Below are 20376 nucleotides of genomic sequence, written 5' to 3'. Positions count from 1 at the left end.
AACTTGTCACTTCTATGACAGACAAGCCAGTTTGGGAAAGTTGGTCGATTAACTCAATTTTCACATCTGTAGGAAGTATAGCCTGCGAATTGGAAGGAATATCATTTCTATACAGCACATTGCCATGTGTTAAAAACATCTTAGATCCACACACCAAACTATTTATAAGGCCATAAAACAAAACGTAAAAATCACTAGTGATGTTTTAGGATATTGGGCCCAGATGCTCTTTTCTTGGTCAAAAAGGAAACTAACACACATCCCCAGGAAATAACTTGTAATATGCACTACTGTTGGCTCTTCCTCAGAGTCTGCAATATCTGTTTAATACAAGTGACACGGTCAGATGGAGTAAAGGCTATGGGTAGCACATGTTTGGGAATACAGAACATATTTTTTTTCTGACTATTACAGTCACTGGCATTGCCCCAACCAGATCAAAGCAGAAAGTGAGGCTCTGGCCCCAAGAGCTTACAATTTAAAGCCTCTGAGATTAAGAGAAAGACAAGGATGGAAATGTAATACATTTATGATAGAAGAAACATGGGGAAATCATTTAGTCACAAAGTAAGACAAAAGTCAGAAAGCTGCTGTCACTATTTCCATTGTCATGGAAACAGGGACTTCTCCTTCTACCAGGGGTGGGTTTCAACCGGTTCGCGGCGCTCCCTGCGAACCGGTTGGTCGGCGAACCCAGAAGTAAGTAACTTCCGGGAACGGCGAAGGGCCCGCCTGCCCACCCGCGGTCCTTACCCGGTTTTGATGAGTTCTGCGCTTCCACGCATGCGCAGGACGCATACAGCACCTGCGCGATCCTCCAGGAGCAGCTGGAGCATCGCGCAGACGCTAGTACGCATGCGTGCATGAGGACGCCACCGGCCCCGTTCCAACCGAACCAGTTGGAACGGGGCGAGAAATCCACCCCTGCCTTCTACCTATGGGCTTTTAACTTTCCATCCTTTACTGTTCTGACCCCCCTTCTCCGTCCAGGAATGAAAGCCGAAAGCCACGTAACTAAAAAGGTTTCTTTTAATCAGTCCAAGCTCTTGTTGGCTGCAAGTCCAAATAAACAAAGATAATAGCTCTGGCAGAAGTCCTATAACTCATGACAAAATGCAAACCCGGCTTCTCTTATCTCAACCCACTTATCCAAGTTGGCTTCTCTCGGTTTGTGAATGCGAACAAGAACAGTCACTAGAACAGGAATGGAACGAAACGTTGACTTCTGCCACCAGGGCATGGCACCAGCAGTCTCTTTATACTCAGGAGAGGATCCCAATGAGCAACAGCTGCTTGCAATCATCTCCTGTAAGTACTCAGTTGTTCCTTCCATCGAGTAACCCTTCGACGGGGTGCATCCTGCAACAACTCCCAAGTGTTTCCCTGAACACTCCCTCTGATCCAATGCTCTGCCGCCACCTGGTGGCTGGTTCCACCACAAATGCGCGAACAACAAAAGCGAGCCTGACTAAACCGCGGTGACAAAACCGTGCCGACAAAACCGCGCGACGAATGAGTGACAAATGAGCCCTGAAGCGCGCCGACAACAGCGCGCCGACAGAAGTGCGCTGTAACCTAAATCTAAACCTAACCCTAAACCTAACCCTAAACCTAACCCTAAACCTAACCCTAAACCTAACCCTAAACCTAACCCTAACCCTAAACCTAACCCTAAACCTAACCCTAAACCTAACCCTAAACCTTACCTTAACTTAAATCGCGCTTCTGTCGGCGCGCTGTTGTCGGCGCGCTTTTGACATCGCGGTTTTAGCGCCGCGGTTTTGTCGGCGCGCTTATGATGTTCGCGCTTTAGTCGGGTCACGCTGGTGGCCTGCCTGGCCACAACACTTTACTAAGTAACTTCCATCTTCCTGCCTTCTCAAATGTATTCCAGAAATGTTACCTGGAGTGGCTATGGAAGAAAAAGCACCACTTCCTTAATTTATATAAGTACTGATGAAGGAGAGACTGGTGATAACATAGTGATGTTCCAAAATATATGTACTGGTTTATCTGTTTGTACTTGTGTTAAAATATCACTGAAACACTGCAAGGCATCATTTTATATGTAGATACGACTACTGATAATTTTATGGGCACATGTAAGCTTTATTTACTTGTTTATTTAGATTAGATTTTTATTTCCCTTAATGTATCGCTTTATAAGTGAATAAAGGTGGCAAATATCTCTGTCCTCCTCCTATTTTCACCCCAGCTATAATCCTGTGAAGTGGTTTGGGCAGAGATAGTGTGACTAGCCCAAGAGTACCCAGCCAGCTTTCATGCCTAAGGCAGGACTATAATTCACAGTCTCCTGGTTTCTAGGCCAGAACCTTAATCATTATACCAAACTGGCTCTCCTGTTCATCAAACTTCCAAGATTCTTCTAACAAAACAGAAGCAGTTTGCATTGCCTTCTTCTAGGACATTTTTTCTGCTTCTCAGTCCATCTACAAGCTTTATCAACTCTCATCCAAGTACCAACCAGGTCCGACCCTACTTAGCTTTTTGTGATCAGCTCATGTTGACCAAGTGCTTCTGCTTCAGAGGTGGGTTCCTACTGGTTCGCACCAGTTTGGTAGAACCGGTTCATCAAATCTACCAAACCGGTTAGAAGAGGTTCCACCAGTGGACCCGGAGTTTAGAGTTTAGAGTTTAGAGTTTTATTTCATTTGTATGCCGCCCTTTTCCCTAAGGGGACTCAGGGCGGCTCACAACTCAAAGAAGGGAAAGGGGGATACAGACAGTTTAACAACAACACAAAACAATACATAGTTAAAAAAACGCAACAATCATACCATTCGAAAGGGGGCGACGAATCTTTAGCCCCAGGCCTGTCGGAACAGCCAGGTTTTAAGGGCTTTGCGGAAGGCCTGGAGGGTGGTGGGGTACGAATCTCCACGGGGAGTTCGTTCCAGAGGGTCGGAGCAGCCACAGAGAAGGCTCTCCTCTGGAAAGCAGGCCACACCTACAGAAGAGGTTCCAAACATTTTTGAAACCCACCACTGTTCTGTTTGGTTATGCAAACATCACCAATTGCCCTATGACTTTTGTCACCTCTGCATCACTTGGGGTAGCTTCCATGCCAAGGCTTTGCTTTTCACATGTAAACATTGCATGAGCTGCAAAGCACATGCTTCTACATGGCAATATTCCAGATAACAGGTCAGGTGGCTGAAGAATGCAGGGAGAGAGAGAGATCAAATCACATGGAAGGAGATGGTACACAGGTCTTTCTCACTTAACGAGGAACTTTTTTTCTTACAAATTAATAACAAAACGGGGAAACCCCATAGGCTGGGCATCAGCTAAGTGACAAACATATGTCATTGAAGCTATATGGAATGTCACCAAACAGAAATGACTTCCATATGGAGTGAGGCTTGTAAAGACGTTTTGTGGGGTTCTCTCAATTAATACAATATGTCAGAGTCCTTTTCTTAATATTCTTAATATTCTTAAGTTGCTATTGTATATTGTACTACTGATTGATTTCATACTGTACTTGAGAGACCGCCTTCTGCCGATTACCTCCCTTCGTCCCATCAGATCGCACAGAGTGGGCCTCCTCCGAGTTCCATCCGCCAGTCAGTGCCGACTGGCGACTACGCGGAGGAGAGCCTTCTCAGTAGCAGCTCCGGCCCTTTGGAACGATCTCCCCGTAGAGATTCGCACCCTCACCACCGTCCAGAGCTTCCGCACAGCCCTTAAGATCTGGCTATCCCGTCAGGCCTGGGGATAAGATCTTCATACACCCCACCCGAATGTTGAATGAATGTTGTGTTTTATTGCTATTTTATTTTTGTACTCACATATTATTTTACGTTCTGTCTTGCACCCCCTTCCCATGAGTTGTAAGCCGCCCTGAGTCCCCTCAGGGAAAAGGGCGGCCTATAAGTGACAATAAAATACTAAATACTAAAATACTAAAAATACTGACACGATTAAAAAAAAATATAATCACTTGAATGAGATGAAACAATGTTCAGTGCTTCTCCTTTTGTTATAGTCATATTTTGTTGATATTTTAAAGAGGAAAGTTTTTGAAGACAATACTATTGCAACAGCTAGGAAATTACTACAATAAGTACTAAGAAAATGCTTACACCAAGTTATTAATTAACCTTACATTTTAAAACATCACAAAAGAGGGGGATCAAGACCTAAACTCTGGGGCCTTTTCTATATTGTTGTAAACTTTTAATGGCACGATCGAATATCTGGGCTTAATTAATACAGTATTGTCTTCCTCAAAGGCTCGCTATCCCCATTGTTAACATACCTTTTCATTCTGTAATCCATCTCTTGGACCAACTTCCACTATTTTAACAAACTCAGGAAATCCACTTGTAAGCAATTCCTGAAACATAATATGAAAGATTTGTTAGCACGTAAAAGATTATAGTTTAATCTACGCTAAGGCTCCCTCCTTAGGGCTCTGGCTACAGCTTGTTTTCATACTAGAAACAGGTTCAGGGATGTGAAAGGGGGAAACCATGAAAGTGATCATAAAGAATCTTTGCAAAAATGTCTTTTCATCATCATGGAAATGTTTCCTTGCAGATTAGGATCAAACGGCCAGGATTCTAAAACACGATAGCCTTTTTCGACCAAAGGTGAAGCCTAACTCTGCTCTTACGAGAAAATAAGAAGAGGGTCAATTTGATCACAGCCAGTTCCTCCTAACATAACGTTTACATTTTCAAGAAACTGATTTTCATCTAGTTTGGGAATAATTTATATTAGCAACTAGCGACATTTGCATAAAATCTGTATTCCAGATGCTAATCCTGTGATCAAAGGAGAGTAAAGATGAAATATGGTTATGGAAATGTAATCTTTCTTGGAAGGCAATTTGAGAAGAAGATTTCCGCCATTCATGCTTACCGACGTTTTCCTAAACAAAACATTTCCAACAAATTAGCTACCAATCAAGGCATTAGATCAGATCCATATTTTATACAACTATATAAGTGTGTGCATATACATATATGTGTTGTGGCCCAACAGGAGCCGTTGGAGCTGCCACCAGACTCCGACAGTGAGGCTGATTGCCAGGGGTTCAATCCTCGCCACGTCAAGGTTGACTCAGCCTTCCATCCATCTTGGTAAAGTGACCCAAATTGTTGGTGGCAATAAGTTGACTCTTTAAACTGCTTAGAGAGGGCTGTAAAGGACTATAAAGTGGTATATAAGTCTAAGTGCTATCGCTATTTACAAATAACTCAAGACGGCAAACATACCCACCTTCTTCCTCCTCCTTTTAAACTCTCAATTATATTTATAGCATACAGTTATCTTAAAAAAAAATTCAAAGGAGCAAGATTTAAAATGTAAACATAAAAACATCAACAAGTCAACTCTAGTGTAAAATTTATTCTGTGGTCCCTTACAGTTAAAACTAAAAAGTAAAGATTTTTTTTAAAAAAAAACTGGCAACAAATCAGGGGTGGGTTTCTCGCCCCGTTCCAACCGTTTCAGTTGGAACGGGGCTGGCGGCGTCCTCGTGCACGCGCGTGATGTGTGCATGCATGCGCGTGGCTCACGCATGCGTACTAGTGTCTGTGCGATGCTCCAGCTGCTCCTGGAGGATCGCGCAGGCGCTGTATGCGTCCTGCGCATGCGTGGAAGTGCAGAACTTGTCAAAACCGGGTAAGGAGCGCGGGCGGGCGGGCGGGCGGGTGCGCCCTTCGCCATTCCCGGAAGTTACTTACTTCCAGGTTCGCCGACCAACCGGTTCGCAGGGACCGCCACGAACCGGTTGAAACCCACCCCTGCAACAAATGTTAACTGTTCCTTCAGTATATTAAGATGTCTTCCTAAATTTGATCCAACAAAAATGCATGTTTATTAAAAATAATGAAAGGTTATTGAATCTGATATTAGCTCTGTGAAGCGGTAAGTCCTATGGGTAAACTTTGTGGAATATCAGCAAGAAAGGGCTTTACATAAAAAGCTAAGAGCCTGGAGCATTTTCCATTTATCAGGTGTTGGCAAAAAAAAAAGAGAGAGAGAGAAAACTGAATATAAAATTTTCTCTCCTCAAAAATGCCTCCTTCCAAACAGAGAGCGTCACTGGTTTCCCATCCTCCTCAGACGCCACACAATTTGAACAAGAGAGAAAAGGCTTAAGATCTTGTCTGCCAAATATGTTAATCGAAATATTTAATTCCTGCTCCTCTCTCTCGACTTATAAAGTGATTCAAACATGGGTTTATAATAGGAAATGCTGCTAACCTTTTAATCATGGAATTACAGCCTTCTTAAATTTACCTCAGCTGTAAGCAAATCAGCTACATACAAAGAAAGAGAGAGGGGGGGAGCACTGCTAATAACGTCCCCTCTCCTGAAACTAGGATTCAAAAACATTAGCAGACATCTTAGCTTTCTCTACATTCAGGAAATACCTCTGCTGTTCCGTGGCACGACAAAACCGTGCTCCACTAAAGCGCGCCCGATTAAACCGCGTCACTGACGTCATCAGCAGGGCGACAACAGCGACCGCGGAGAAAAAAAGGGCACTTTTAAAAGCGCTTTGAAAGCAAGCCGATTCAAGTTAAGGTAAGGGTTAGGTTTAGGGTTAGGGTTTGGGTTAGGTTAAGGGTTAGGGTTAGGGTTAGGGTTAGGGTTAGGGTTAGGGTTAGGGTTAGGGTTAGGGTTAGGGTTAGGGTTAGGGTTAGGGTTAGGGTTAGGGTTAGGTTAAAGGTTAGGTTTAGGGTTAGGTTTAGGGTTAGGCTTAGGGTTAGCGTTAGCGTTAGGTTAAGGGTTAGGTTTAGGGTTAGGTTTAGGGTTAGGGGGGTTAGGTTTAGGTTTAGGGGTTAATTTTAGCTTTATCGTTCACAGCGTGCTTTTTTTTGCGCGCTGTGATGACGTCAGCTATGCGGTTTCGGCGAGCGCGCTTTAGTCGAACGCGGTTTTGTGGTGGAACCCTGCTGTTCAGCTCATAAGCCAAATGCAGCAATCTACTGTAATACTAGGAGAAAGCCCAGTATTCCTGCAGATGGCACATATCCATTGCATAGGTAACCAGAAACCCCCACCTGTTTGAAGTTGTATGGCATTATAGATCTCAAGAGTCTCTTTTAGCTTAGTTTCATCATAATTGCGTTACGTAAGAGCAATATACATTTCCATTCCCAAGAACTGATATTGCAATTCAGTTTTGGCCTTGAATCAACCTCAGCCCATGGCAATGGAAAGGCTGCATTTGCATGATTACCCCCTAGCAAATATATGACTGACTGCAACATTAAGCTCAAAAGCCTAAGGAGGATAACTCAGCCCCAAGAGGCACGTCTTTAAATACAATGCTGACCAGTGAAACAACAAATAACCCAGCTTGTGTGAATCAGATGTGGGTTCCTACTGGTTCGCACCAGTTTGGTAGAACTGGTTCGTCAAATCTACCGAGCCGGTTAGAAGAGGTTCCACCAGTGGACGTGGAAAGCAGGCCACGCTTACAGAAGAGGTTCCAAAAAATTTTGAAACCCACCACTGGTGTGAATCAGCCCTTAGTAGGTTCAGTTGCACACTGAGTCAAGTGTGTACTAGTTCACAACAATAGTATTATAAAGAACAGAGATAGGATAGGATAGGATAGGATAGGATAGGATAGGATAGAATGTAGAATAGAATAGTCTTTATTGGCCAAGTGATTGGATACTCAAGGAATAAATAAATTCCTGTTTCAACATTCCTTACAGCTAAGGAATGCTAAAACTTGCATGGTTTAGCAACCATGTCTTAATCATGAGAGGTAGTTCGGAAACTGCCCTATTGCATGCCAAAACTCTAACCAGCTTATTTATTTGACACTGGCTCTCTAGCATACCAGGTAGCTGTCTCTCTTAGGCATTCTTGCCGGCTTGTTGTTATTATTAAAGTTTAACATTATAAAATTAATAAAAATAATATAAAACTCATATCCTGGCGAAATAGCCACATGGCCGCTGAAAACCATATATTTCCTTCCCGTTGTCCCGCCGTTCCCTAGCTTGTTGTGCATTCTTTCCAAAAATCAGGACGTTTTTAAAACGCCACAGAACGCGGGACAAATTTTTAAAATTCGGGACTGTCCCGCCAAAAGCGGGATGTCTGGTCACCTTGATCTTGGGTGAAAATCGACACCATCGTAGATCTAGTCAATGTAAAGCCAAAATGGGACTAGGTTGACCCAAAAAAACCTGATTGTGACATATCAGGAGAATTTGAGACAACAACAAATAAGCAAGACTATATCATCTTCCTAGATATACCTGTGGCAAACTAAAAAAGAGATACAACCAATGAGAGACAATCCAACTGGAGAAGATTCAGCAGTAACATCAAATGGAAAAATAGGCAAATGTATACGGTAAAGAAATTGAGTGAATACCATGCAAAATGAAATGGTGGAAAGTTTAAAACAGCGTAAAAGCAAAATGCACAGACAGCACATAGCAAGCCTGTGAATAAGAACATGATGGAAAATATATGGCATCAAAATAGCTCAAAAGATCTAAGACTTTTAGTAACCTAAAATTAAAACCATACTTTTTGGGGGAAATCTTATCCTAATGAACAGATTGCCAGAAGTAATAATGGTTTCTAAAATCCATTAGAGCAAAACACTTCCGAAATAATAGAAGACTCCAAGGGATATTTACGAATCTAAATACTACTTAATTTGGAAAATTAAAATAATAAAGCCTTCCAAGACTGAAACTCATCAGGAATGTGTGCATAAGGGGAAGCAGACTTTCCTCTGATGTTCAGGATTTATCTCTTCTTCACCTCCTCATATACCAGGAAAAAACTTCAAAGCCCTAAGGGTGTTTTCACACACTGTATTTTTAGATACATTTAAAAGTGCATGTCTAAATATTTAAGAAGTGAACATGATGGAGATGTATTTTATGTGGGGGCGATAAATCAGACAGTAAGAGTCGGAACTGGCTTCAGGCAACATTATACATTTAGTGGCAACCCTAAATTGGTTTTTTTTTTAAATGTACATAATCAACTCTATACATCTATCTGTAGAAGCAACCTGAAAGCTGCAGGGATGAAAAGAGAGCGGAAAAAATTTTTCCTCTTCTATTCCACTTGTATGAAATGCATATGGCAAAATATAATGGAAGTTATGAACAAATGCTTTCATTTTGCCTTCCATTTTTCTTTCCTCATAGGAAATAGAGAAAGTGAGGTTTGAAATTAATTCCTAGAATCTTTCTAGGTCAAGCCAAAATAGTTCAGCAAACTTACCCAAGCATTTCTTTTCACCAAATTACCCCTATGGAAATCCATTACGTTATTTACTCCTGCTATCTTAAATTCTGAAAGAAGCATTCAACCAGGATAACTTGTTTAACCTTGTTCGTTTATTGAAGTGGTCAACCTTCAAATTTAGTACTTTAACAATGCCATTTACAGAGTTCTCTATCATACTAAGAATAACTATACAAGTCTAGTTTAGATGATTAGGCTTTTTTCCATGCTATTCTTTACACGAGTGGAAAGCAGGAATGAATGTAAGCGTTACTGGAATACTGAGTCAAATGTGTTTTCATAGTCAATGAAAGCCATGGGCAGAGACATGGTGTGCTCATTGTGCCTTTCAATGACTTGCTGAACAACCCGGATGTGATTCTGTAACCACTTCTGAACCCTGTTGGCTCCCTTGGCTATAAATCATTTAATGTTCTCAATATTCTTCTTGCTATTATCTTGGTGAAAACCTTGTAGATGACAGAAATAAGGCTTATTGGCTGCTAGTTCTTTAAATCATCAGAACATTGATGATACCGAGCCGAGGTGGCGCAGTGGTTAAATGCAGCACTGCAGGCTACTTCAGCTGACTGCAGTTCTGCAGTTCGGCTGTTCAAATCTCACCGGCTCAGGGTTGACTCAGCCTTCCATCCTTCCGAGGTGGGTAAAATGAGGACCTGGATTGTTGGGGGCAATATGCTGACTCTGTAAACCGCTTAGAGAGGGCTGAATGCCCTATGAAGCAGTATATAAGTCTAACTGCTATTGCTAACTGCTATTGCTATTGCTATTGTATATTTGAAGAAGGTACTTGGTTGACAACTAGGATGCTAGCAGCAACCCGTATCAAGCATTAGGACCAGTCAATGGTATTTGTAACGCATTTTTGAATGTTCAGTTGACTGAGTTTCATGTTTAATGAATAAAGAAAATAAAACAGAAGGAATAGAACTGGGAAATGGAATTAGCAAAGGATGATGGTTACAAGTACCTAAGCATATTGGAAGCAGGTAACATCTTGAATGGAAAAGTCAAAGAGTCAACACAAAAGGAATACATCAGGAGGGTCCACAAAATGTTAAAATCAAAGCTGAATGCTGGAAACATAATTAAAGCCATTAATACATGGGCAGTTCCAGTGATATGCTACTCAGCTGGAATCATCAACTGGACTCTGGCTGAACTAGAAAAGAGGATGCTGAAATGGATGGAGATAAAGAACAAGGAAGCAATGAAGAACAATCACCAACAGATATTGCTCAATTAGCTGAGAAAATAAAGCATCGAATGGAAGATGCTGAAAGAACATGTTTGCCAAAGCTGAACCAAGTGAACTGGAAAGAATTGAGAAAGGTACTAAAAAAGGTCAATGAGGCTGTGCAAACCATTCAAACCACTACATTAGCTGAAACAAACCAGCTGATGTATGCAGCAGCCTTCATAACCACCAAGAAATTGGGTTTGAAAATACAAAAGAACCAAAGAGGCAAGAAGAGGAAGCCTAAATGGAAAATTCGGTTGGAGAATAAAGAGATTGTGATAGTAATTGTAGAGCTGAAGCAGAGGGTTGTTGTCGTTGCTGAAAAGATTAAAAGATATGAAAACCGAGTAACTCAATTCAAGGAAAACTCACAGTGCAGAGCAAATCAGCACCAATTTTATAAGATCTTAGAAAATGGAGATGGAGTAACAACAAATGAAAAGCCTGGCAAAGAGAAAGCTCTGAAATTCTGGAAGAATTTATGGGAAAACAACAAGAAACACAACAGAAATGCAAAATGGATCTAACAGATTGAGGATTCTATTAAAGTTCAATAAAATGGAAGATGTGAAAATAACAAAAGAAATGGTGCAAAGACAGTCAAGAAAAGTGAAGAACTGGAGTGCGCCTGGACCAGATGAGTGACATGGCTTCTGGTTAAAGGCACTTACAAGTGTGCACAAAAGATTGGCAGCCCAAATGAACCAGATCTTAAAAACACCTGAAAATGACGAATGGATGACAACTGGAAGGACATTTTTGATCCAAAAAGATAAAGAAAAAGGAAAGGATCCTGGAAACTATAGGCCAATCACCTGTTTGCCAACAACATACAAGATCCTTACTGGTATCATTGCAAACCAAATTTATGGATACTTGGAAAGAAATAGCTTGCTTCCTGTAGAACAGAAAGGATCCTGCAAAAATTCAAGAGGAACAAAGGACCAACTGCTGATTGACAAACTAATCCTAAAGAATTCAAAGAAAAGACAAACCAACCTGTTCATGGCTTGGATAGACTATAAGAAAGCATTTGATTCAGTTCCCCATAGCTGGATCAAGAAATGCCTGAAAATGTTTGGCATCAGCAGCAACATACAAAAATCCATGGAAACTTCAATGAACCTTTGGAAAATGCAGCTTATAGGTAATGAAGAAGTACTGGGTGTGAAATTAAACGAGGCATATTCCAGGGTGATTCCCTTTCACCCCTACTTTTTATGCTCTCAAGGCTACCACTGACAATCATTTTGAAGAAGAGGAACTATGGATACGAACTTGCAAAGAAAGGACTGAAAATTTCGCACTTGGTGTACATGGATGATTTGAAGCTGTTTGGTAAAACAAAAGCTGAACTGAATTTATTAATTGAAAGCACAAAAGAATTTAGCCAAGACATTGGTATGCAGTTTGGAATTGACAAATGTGCAACAATGGCAGCCAAAGCAGGGAAGGTCATAGAAGATGATGGAATAGAACTTGAGAATGAAGAAATGAGAAAGGCAGTAAAACCAGAAGAAGGCTACAAGTACTTGGGGATTTTAGAGGCCTATGATTTAATGCATAATAAAGTCAAGGAATTAACTTCAGCCAAGTACATTTGACTAATTCGCAAGATATTAAAGTCCAAATTGAGTGGAGGAAACATCATAAAAGCCATAAATACCTGGGCTATACATGTGATTCGATACTCTGCAGGAATAATTGACATGACCCAGATGGAGTTGGACAATTTGGACAGAAAAACAAGGAAGCTTATGACAATGAATCATGCTTTGCACCCTAAAAGTGATGTTGACCGATTATATCTACCAAGAGCAGAGGGTGGTCGAGGACTCCTACAAGTAAAACAGACTGTGGAAGAAGAAAAACACAGCTTGAATGATTACATCCAGAAAAGTGAAGAACCAATGATTAAGGAACTAAATAAAGGAGGCCTTTTAAAGACAACTAAGTCAAAAGCTGAATATAAGAAAGAAGTAATTGAGAAGCGAGCTGAAAATTGGAAAAACAAAGCTATGCATAGCCAATATTTGAAAAGTATTGAAGGCAAAGCTGACCAAAAGCTAACTTGGGACTGGTTAAGATCAGGAACACTGAAAAAAGAAACAGTAGGCTTTATTTTGGCACCTCAAGAACAAGCCTTAGCCACCAACTGCATGAAGGCAAAAATTCAACATGCTACCACCAACAGCAAATGTCGCCTCTGTAATGAGAAAGACGAGACAGTCGACCACTTGATCAGTGGGTGCAGCAAAATTTCCCAAACTGACTACCTACAACACCATGACCGCGTTGCTAAGATCATTCACTGGAAATTGTGCCAAAAGTTTGGATTTGAGTACAGCAAAAACCACTGGGAACATCAGTGAGAAATTAGAGAACGAGAAAGTCAAGATCTTGTGGGACTTCAGAATTCAGACTGACAGCTTATATCGTCCGACATTACCTTAACAGTTCCTAGGTCCTTGGTTAGGACTCGAGCTGTTGAGCTACCAACCAGCCCCAAAGGCTGTGAATCTCACCAAAGATTAACATCATCATCATCATCATCATCATCATCATCATCATCATCATCATCATCACAACAACAACAACAACAACAACAACAACAACAACATAGACATCGCAATACCAGGTGATAGCAGGATTGCCGAGAAGGAACATGAAAAAATTGCAAAATACCAGGACTTAAAAATCGAAATTCAACAACTATGGCACAAACCAGCAGTGGTAATTCCAGTGGTAATTGGCACACTGGGTGCTATTCCAAAAGCACTGGAATTACATTTAAAACAGTTAAAAATTGACAAAATCACCATCAGTCAAATGCAAAAAGCCGCACTGCTTGGATCTGCACGCATATTATGAAAATACGTTACGACGTCCTAGGCCTCTGGGTGGGGCCCGACTAGTAATCAATGCCAAATCCGGTGAAACAACTGGCCGCTGTGATACAATTCTGTTGTTGCGATAATAATAATAATATCGCTGTACCAAGAGACGCCAGAGTCAAAGAAAAATCACGAAATATCGCAACCTGGCCATCGAAACTACACGGTTATGGATGAAACATGTAACAGTGATACCCATTGTTATCGGGGCACTTGATACCATGTCCAAGAATTTTACAAAACACATCAAGAAATTGCAGCTTTCTGCAACAACACCAGTGGAGCTGCAAAAAAAACCCTGTGCTGGTTGGAACATCATATATTTTAAGAAAATACTTGGTGGATACCTAGGACGCTGGCAGCAACCTGTATCAACCATTAGCACCAGTCAGTGGTATTTGTGACACATTTTTAAATGCTCAGTTGACTGAGTTTCATGTTTAATGAATAAAAGAAGATAATAGAAGGAATAAATAATGCTACAGCCACAGTCTAGGGGTTGATCTATATACACCATAGGCAGAGCTGTAAGAATTAGGTGAGAATTAGCAGAATGATGGCACAAAGGAAAGAACTATCCCTATGCCCAGCTGTAAAATAAAATTAAAATAATAAAATAAATTAGAAATAATTTTAAGCACCCCAGTCCCCTGAAGCATACCAGGGCAGTCTTAGCAGAAAATAACAGAGGACTGGCAGAGTTGGCACTGGCACCCATGCTTTCTCCTTCTAAGGCAAGGATGCCCAGAAATGCCCTGGGCACCTGAAGGCCACCCCAACCTTCTCAGGGATCCTCTGACTGCCCTCCGGGCCTGTGTGCCAGCTGCTCAGCCGGAAGCCCCGAGTGTCCTCCTTCCCTCCCCCGCTTTCCCTGCATAGGGTTGGAGCTGCGGTTCTGAACGGCCTTCCTTCTGCCACCCGGCTACCTGCCCAGGCTGTTGCAGAACAGTCGGCTGCTGGGCAGCTTCGCCGATCCCCAGCTGCTCCTTGAGGAGGTGCGGGTAGCTAAGGCAGTGCTTCAGCGCCGGAGGGACGTTGCCCATGGCGCCCGTCTCCCCTCAAGAGCCGGCCAGCCGCCCACCACCACCACCTCCCGTCCGCAAGTCACCGCCACCGGCGGCTTTTGCGCCCAGCCATCTGCAAAGCCGCTCGGCGGAACCCAATTGCCTGGCCGAGCGTGGGCGCAGCATCCGAGGGCATCCCGGGCGATTCTGATTGGCTGAGCGGGATGCCGGGAGTTCGCGATTCTGATTGGCGGAGAGGGATGCCGGGAGTTCGCAAGGCTAAGCATCCTTTGGGTCGCCGGAGGAGGAGGAGGAGAAGGAGGAGGTCTGATCCAGGCGTTGCTCTGCCGCTTCGGACGCCGTTTCGGAGATGGGATTCCCCGCGCGGGTGGCCGTTTCCAGATCGGTTGATTTCCATCTTTCGGCGGGCTCGAAGAGCTGCTTCTGCCGGAGAAAGGTGGGAGATTGAAACTGGGTTAGTCGAAGGGCTCCTTATCCAGCAGGTGGCTCTACTTTTGGCACCGTTAAAAATCGTGGCAGAAGGTCCCAAAGAGGGCAGGCAGGCAGAGGAAGAATTGAGGAAGAACTTCGAAAAGGCCATTAAGACTTAAGGTGGTCAGTTGGGCATAATGGCAGACAGACAAGGGTGTGACAGGATATAGAAGAAGAATAGCAATAGCAATAGCAGTTAGACTTATATACCGCTTCATAGGGCTTTCAGCCCTCTCTAAGCGGTTTACAGAGTCAGCATATCGCCCCCAACAACAATCCGGGTCCTCATTTTACCCACCTTGGAAGGATGGAAGGCTGAGTCAACCCTGAGCCGGTGAGATTTGAACAGCCGAACTGCAGAACTGCAGTCAGCTGAAGTAGCCTGTAGTGCTGCATTTAACCACTGCGCCACCTCGCCATGGAGCAGCATGGCAAGAGTTCAACATGCATCTGAGTTGAATTGAATTTATTGCACTTATATGCCGCCCTTTTCCCCGGAGGGGACTCAGGGCGGCTCACAATCCAAGTCAGGGAAAGGGATACAGATAAGGGATAAAAAGACAAACAAAACAATACACAATTTAAAAAGCACACAACAACCATACCATTCGTGGGGAGGGGGGGCAAAAGCTCTTTAGCCCCAGGCCTGTTGGAACAGCCAGGTTTTAAGGGCTTTGCGGAAGGCCAGGAGGGTGGTGAGGGTCCGAATCTCCACGGGGAGCTCGTTCCAGAGGGTCGGAGCAGCCACAGAGAAGGCTCTCCTCCGGGTAGTCGCCAGCCGGCATTGGCCGGCGGATGGAATTCGGAGGAGGCCTAATGTGTGGGATCTAATCGGTCTAGTGGAGGTAATTGGCAGCAGGCGGTCTCTCAAGTACCCAGGTCAGCATCTGAGTTGAAGGCGGGCGCGCAGAGATCCAAGACACTTAGAGGTTTTGAGGCCTTGAGATACGATAGATATGCAAAGGGGATTCTTTGGGGAAAATATAGGGCATGAAAAAGGCAAATGAAGGACCAATATAAATAGTTGTAATATAAATGCAATTACAAGCCTGTAAACTTGAGGCCCAGTTGAAATGGCACTCTTGGATACAGCTCCTTCCTCCCGTTGACTTTTTAGGTTGGAAGTTGCTAGCCAGGTCTACGCACTATTCCCCTCCACAGTTTTCCCAAATGTTTATCAATGAACTAGCTGGATACCCATGCTCTGCTACTAAACTATGTGATAAATCAACACTTATTGCTTGAAAATTAATGAATAGTCATGATCACTATCTAATAAAATGAAGTTCAATGGTTGGACAGCATCACCACCCGATGGATTCGTAACTGGCTGACCAACCACACCCAACATGTAGTCCTCAATGGAACTGCATCTTCATGGAGGGAAGTATGCAGTGGAGTACCCCAAGGCTCTGTTTTGGGTCCAGTACGCTTCAACATCTTCATCAATGATTTGGAAGAGGGAATAAATGGGGAACTCGTCAAATTTGCAGATGACACCAAGCTGGCAGGAATAGTCAACACTCCAGAAGACAGGCTAAAGATACAGAAGGATCTTGACAAACTTGAACATTTGGTACTATCTAATAAAATAAAATTCAGTGGTGAAAAGAGTAAGGTTCTACATTTAGGCAACAAAAACGAAATGCACAGGTACAGTATAGGTGGTACCTTGTTCAACAGTAGTAACTGTGAGAGGGATCTTGGAGTCCTAGTGGACAACCATTTAAATAGGAGCCAGCCGTGTGCAGCAGCTGCCAAAAAAGCCAACACATTTCTAGGCGGCATAAACAGAGGGATAGAATCGAGATCACGTGAAGTGTTAATACTACTTTATAATGCCTTGGTAAAGCCACACTTGGAATACGGCATTCAGTTTTGGTCGCCACAATGTAGAAAAGATGTGGAGACTTTAGAAAGAGTGCAGAGAAGAGCAACAAAGATAATTAGGGGACTGGAGACTAAAACATATGAAGAACAGTTGCAGGAACTGGGTATGTCTAGTTTAATAGAAAGAAGGACTAGGGGAGACACGATAGCAGCAATGTTCCCTCTAATTTTTTTTCAGTGTGTGTGTAAAAGTATAGTATTTGAGCAGCACATTTTCATGCCTGAGCACCTGAATTTTTTTCACAGATGTTTCACAGAGCAATTGATTTATAGGATCCAAATTGGAATGGAGAAAAATGGTTTTGTCCGTGTGTGTGTGTGTGTGTGTGTGTGTGTGTGTGTGTGTGTGTTTGTTTGAGTGAGCAAGGGATCCAGTAAGGGAACTGCACCTATTTAGGAAAGAAAGTAAATTATTGCAAACATGATCAATCGAAGATAAGTATGGGGACAGGTTGGGCAGTAGAGAGAAAGTGATAAAAGAGTGGGAGAGAGGAAGAAAAAAAGAGGGGAGAGAGACAGAAAGAGACAGAGAAGGACAGAGAAAGTGACAGAAGAGTGGGAAAGGAGAGAGAAAGAGAGACAAAGAGAAAGAGGGTGAAAGAGACAGAAAGAGACAAAGAGGAGAGAGAAGGGAGAAGGAGAAAGTGACAGAAGAATGGAAAAGGGGGAGAGAGAAAGAGAAGAGAGACAAAGAGAAAGAGGATGAGAGAGACAGAGAGAGAAGAGAGGAAGAGGAAAGAGTAAGAGAGAACATCTCATTTCAACCCTGAGGTGCAAATATTCTCTTTGATTGGTAATTTTATTTGTCCATTTACTATCCAATACTCTCATTTCTCCTTAAATTCATCAAGAATTCCCTTCTTTTTATTGAATTTATCACAATACCATGAGAACAACTTTTTCAGCATAGCTTTACAGCTATTTAAAATATATAGTAATTTAGGTCAGGTTTTCAGAAGATTAGTCTATTTATAAGTCACTAAGTGCAAAGAAACAGATTCAGAAAGTTGGCTTCCCTTTTTGTAATTGCCTATTGCCTGCTTAATTTTCTACCTACATTTTTGATAACTGATATTCACGTTGACCCAAAAAGCCCATCATAGAAATAGATAGATAGATAGATAGATAGATAGATAGATAGATAGATAGATAGATAGATAGATAGATGACAGACAGACAGATAGATAGATAGATTTGGGATCTTCTGTGTGCAAAGGAACCAGTGGCTCTGCTCCTTGATTGAGAGGGCAGCTGAATGAGGAATGGGATGCTTGCTTATAACCATAAGCAAGATGATCAAAACTGATGGATTTTTAGTCAGTGTGTAATTAAATTGTAACCAGAAAAAAAAAAGAGTGCATTGTTTGATGGCATAAAATAGTGTGGAACAATCGGAAAAGAATGAACTAAGATACTTAAGATGTCAAAATTGGCAAAATGTTTACCAAGTAGGGATCAAAGCTTCATCTAGTCAGTCTCAGCCAACAAAAGTGTTTTTGACAAGCGTGAAGCTAACACGGTCCAGACTGCATAAGAGAAAACATTGGGTCCTAACCAACAGCATAAGAACTATCACCATCACATCAATTTTAATTGGAGAAAAAAAATGTAAATAATTTATCATATGCTGTATCTAGTTGCTGTGCATTGACGGGAACTAGAACGCAGTGCTTCAGTGTATAAATCAGCAAATCATATCAGTAAATTGTTGTCTTTTGGTGACCGAGGGGCTAAAAACTGCCAAATTTTGACTGTGCCACAGGGACACCAGGTTTTCAAATCCGACTTGGTTTCAAAAGATCACAAGTAACCCTTTCGGATGTTGAAATTAATTCTTGTGCTCACTTTACAACTTTTTAAAGCATCTACCAGATGGCTCAATTATATTGGGAAATTGCTTTCTGCAAGACTTGCTACCATCTGCCGTAAGGATTTCTAAACATTAATCAAGAATCTGTGTCCTTGCATTTTGGTTTTCTATCCCAAAGAAGTTTCTGTTTGCCTTTGCAATGGATTTTGGCAACTTTGGCAATTAATAAAAACGTTTCCGTGTAGGCCTCGTGGTTTTTCCTACTCAGAATGTAAGAAAGATTGAATTTATTTGTATAAGTAAGTGTTCTGACCCCCTCCTCCGTCCAGTAACGAATGCCGAGACAAGCTTAACTGGAATGTACTTTAATAGCATGACACCAAAACCTCGGTGGCTGAAAGCCAAGCAGAACAAACAGATAAGGACCTTGGCAGCAACTCAGACAAACTCAGGCAGCAATAAACACAGATAAGGCTTGGCAGCAATCCAGCCTGCCAAGCTCACAGTACTGTCCTCCAACATTCAATCCTGCGTTGACTTCTACAAAGAGGGGCGTGTGCACAAGTAGCTTTTTATAGTCTGGAGAGGAGCCTATGACCACCAACTGAGTGCAATCACCTCCTGTAATTGCATAATTGTTCCTGACGCCTAGTAGCTCTTTGATGGTGTGCATCCAGGAACAACTCACTACTGGCCTCCAGCTCACTCTCCCTTGTCTCCTCCGCACTGGTCCAAGGCTCAGGCACCTCCTGGTTGCCAACCAGTCTCTCTGCAACCTGCTCGGAGTCAGAACCCTGTCCAGGGTCCTCCACATCCTCCAGAGGCGACTCAGAGGGCCCCTCGCTGTCGGAGTCTGGTGGCAGCTCCAACAGCACCTGCTGGGCCATAACAAGTAAGTAATTTTCCACTCAATTTAAAAGCCACTTCATTCTTTATTGTTCACTAGCTGATAACCTGGCATTGCCCAGGTATTTATTTATTTATTTATTTATTTATTTATTTATTTATTTATTTATTTATCTATCTATCTATCTATCTATCTATCTATCTATCTATCTATCTATCTATCTATTTATTTATTTATAGGGGGGAAATGTCTGAACCAAAAGGGATTTTCTCCCTTACCAGAGGGAGCCCCCTTCTGGAGTCCTGCGAAGCCGTTACCATGGCAACTCCACTGTGCTGTACAATCGAAGCCAGTAGGGCAGTACGGCACACCAGGCTTAACAAAAGACACATCCCGAGGGGTGTCAGGGGTGTCACCCCCACAGTATTTTTCTCCAGAGAGTAAGTCATCTGTGTACCAAGTTTGGTTGAAGTTGCTTGAGGCATTCCAGAGTTATGCTGGAACACACACACACACACAACCATTTTATTTATAGATAGATAAGAAGTTCATTGTATCATCTAGAACCGTGATGGCAAACCTATGGCACGCATGCCACAGGTGGCATGAAGAGCCATATCTGAGGGCACGTGAGGCATTTCCCTATGTAAGCTCCAGTGCGCACGCGTGCACTCGCCAGCTGATTTCCAGCCTTCCGGAGAGTGGGGAAGGCCATTTTTGCCTTCCCCAAGTCTTCAGGGAGGTCTGCGCACATGCATGGGGAAAGGGAACTGCATTATGGGTGCGGGCATGCACTTGCACGCTATTGTGCATGAGCGTGCCCTTTTGGTACTGAACAGAAAAATATCCGCCATCACTGATCTAGAAGGGCTGGACATTTTCTGTTCAAGAATTTAGGAGAGAAGAAGATAGATTTGCATTCCTTGGCATCT

General features: G+C 42.6%; 1 protein-coding gene across 1 annotated transcript in view; it reads right to left on the bottom strand.

Moving 5' to 3' along the window:
* HMGCLL1 (3-hydroxy-3-methylglutaryl-CoA lyase like 1) overlaps positions 1-14536 on the bottom strand; it is a 61792-nt gene extending 47256 nt beyond the window's left edge. The window contains exons 1-3 of the mRNA XM_087718951.1: positions 14328-14536; positions 4283-4360; positions 1-82 (exon numbers count right to left, since the gene is read on the bottom strand). The exon at positions 1-82 is cut by the window's left edge and continues 26 nt beyond it. Of these exons, the coding sequence (XP_087575077.1) occupies positions 1-82; positions 4283-4360; positions 14328-14444 (277 nt within the window). The 5' untranslated portion in view covers positions 14445-14536. The remainder of the gene's footprint in view (positions 83-4282; positions 4361-14327) is intronic.
* Positions 14537-20376: the final 5840 nt, after the last annotated feature.

The sequence above is a fragment of the Thamnophis sirtalis genome, unplaced genomic scaffold (genome assembly GCF_051295495.1).
Source record: "Thamnophis sirtalis isolate CommonGarterSnake01/CBP01778 unplaced genomic scaffold, rThaSir2_p1.2 scaffold_6, whole genome shotgun sequence".
NCBI classification, from domain to species: Eukaryota; Metazoa; Chordata; class Lepidosauria; order Squamata; family Natricidae; genus Thamnophis; species Thamnophis sirtalis.
This window is presented reverse-complemented; position numbering and strand designations above follow the sequence as displayed.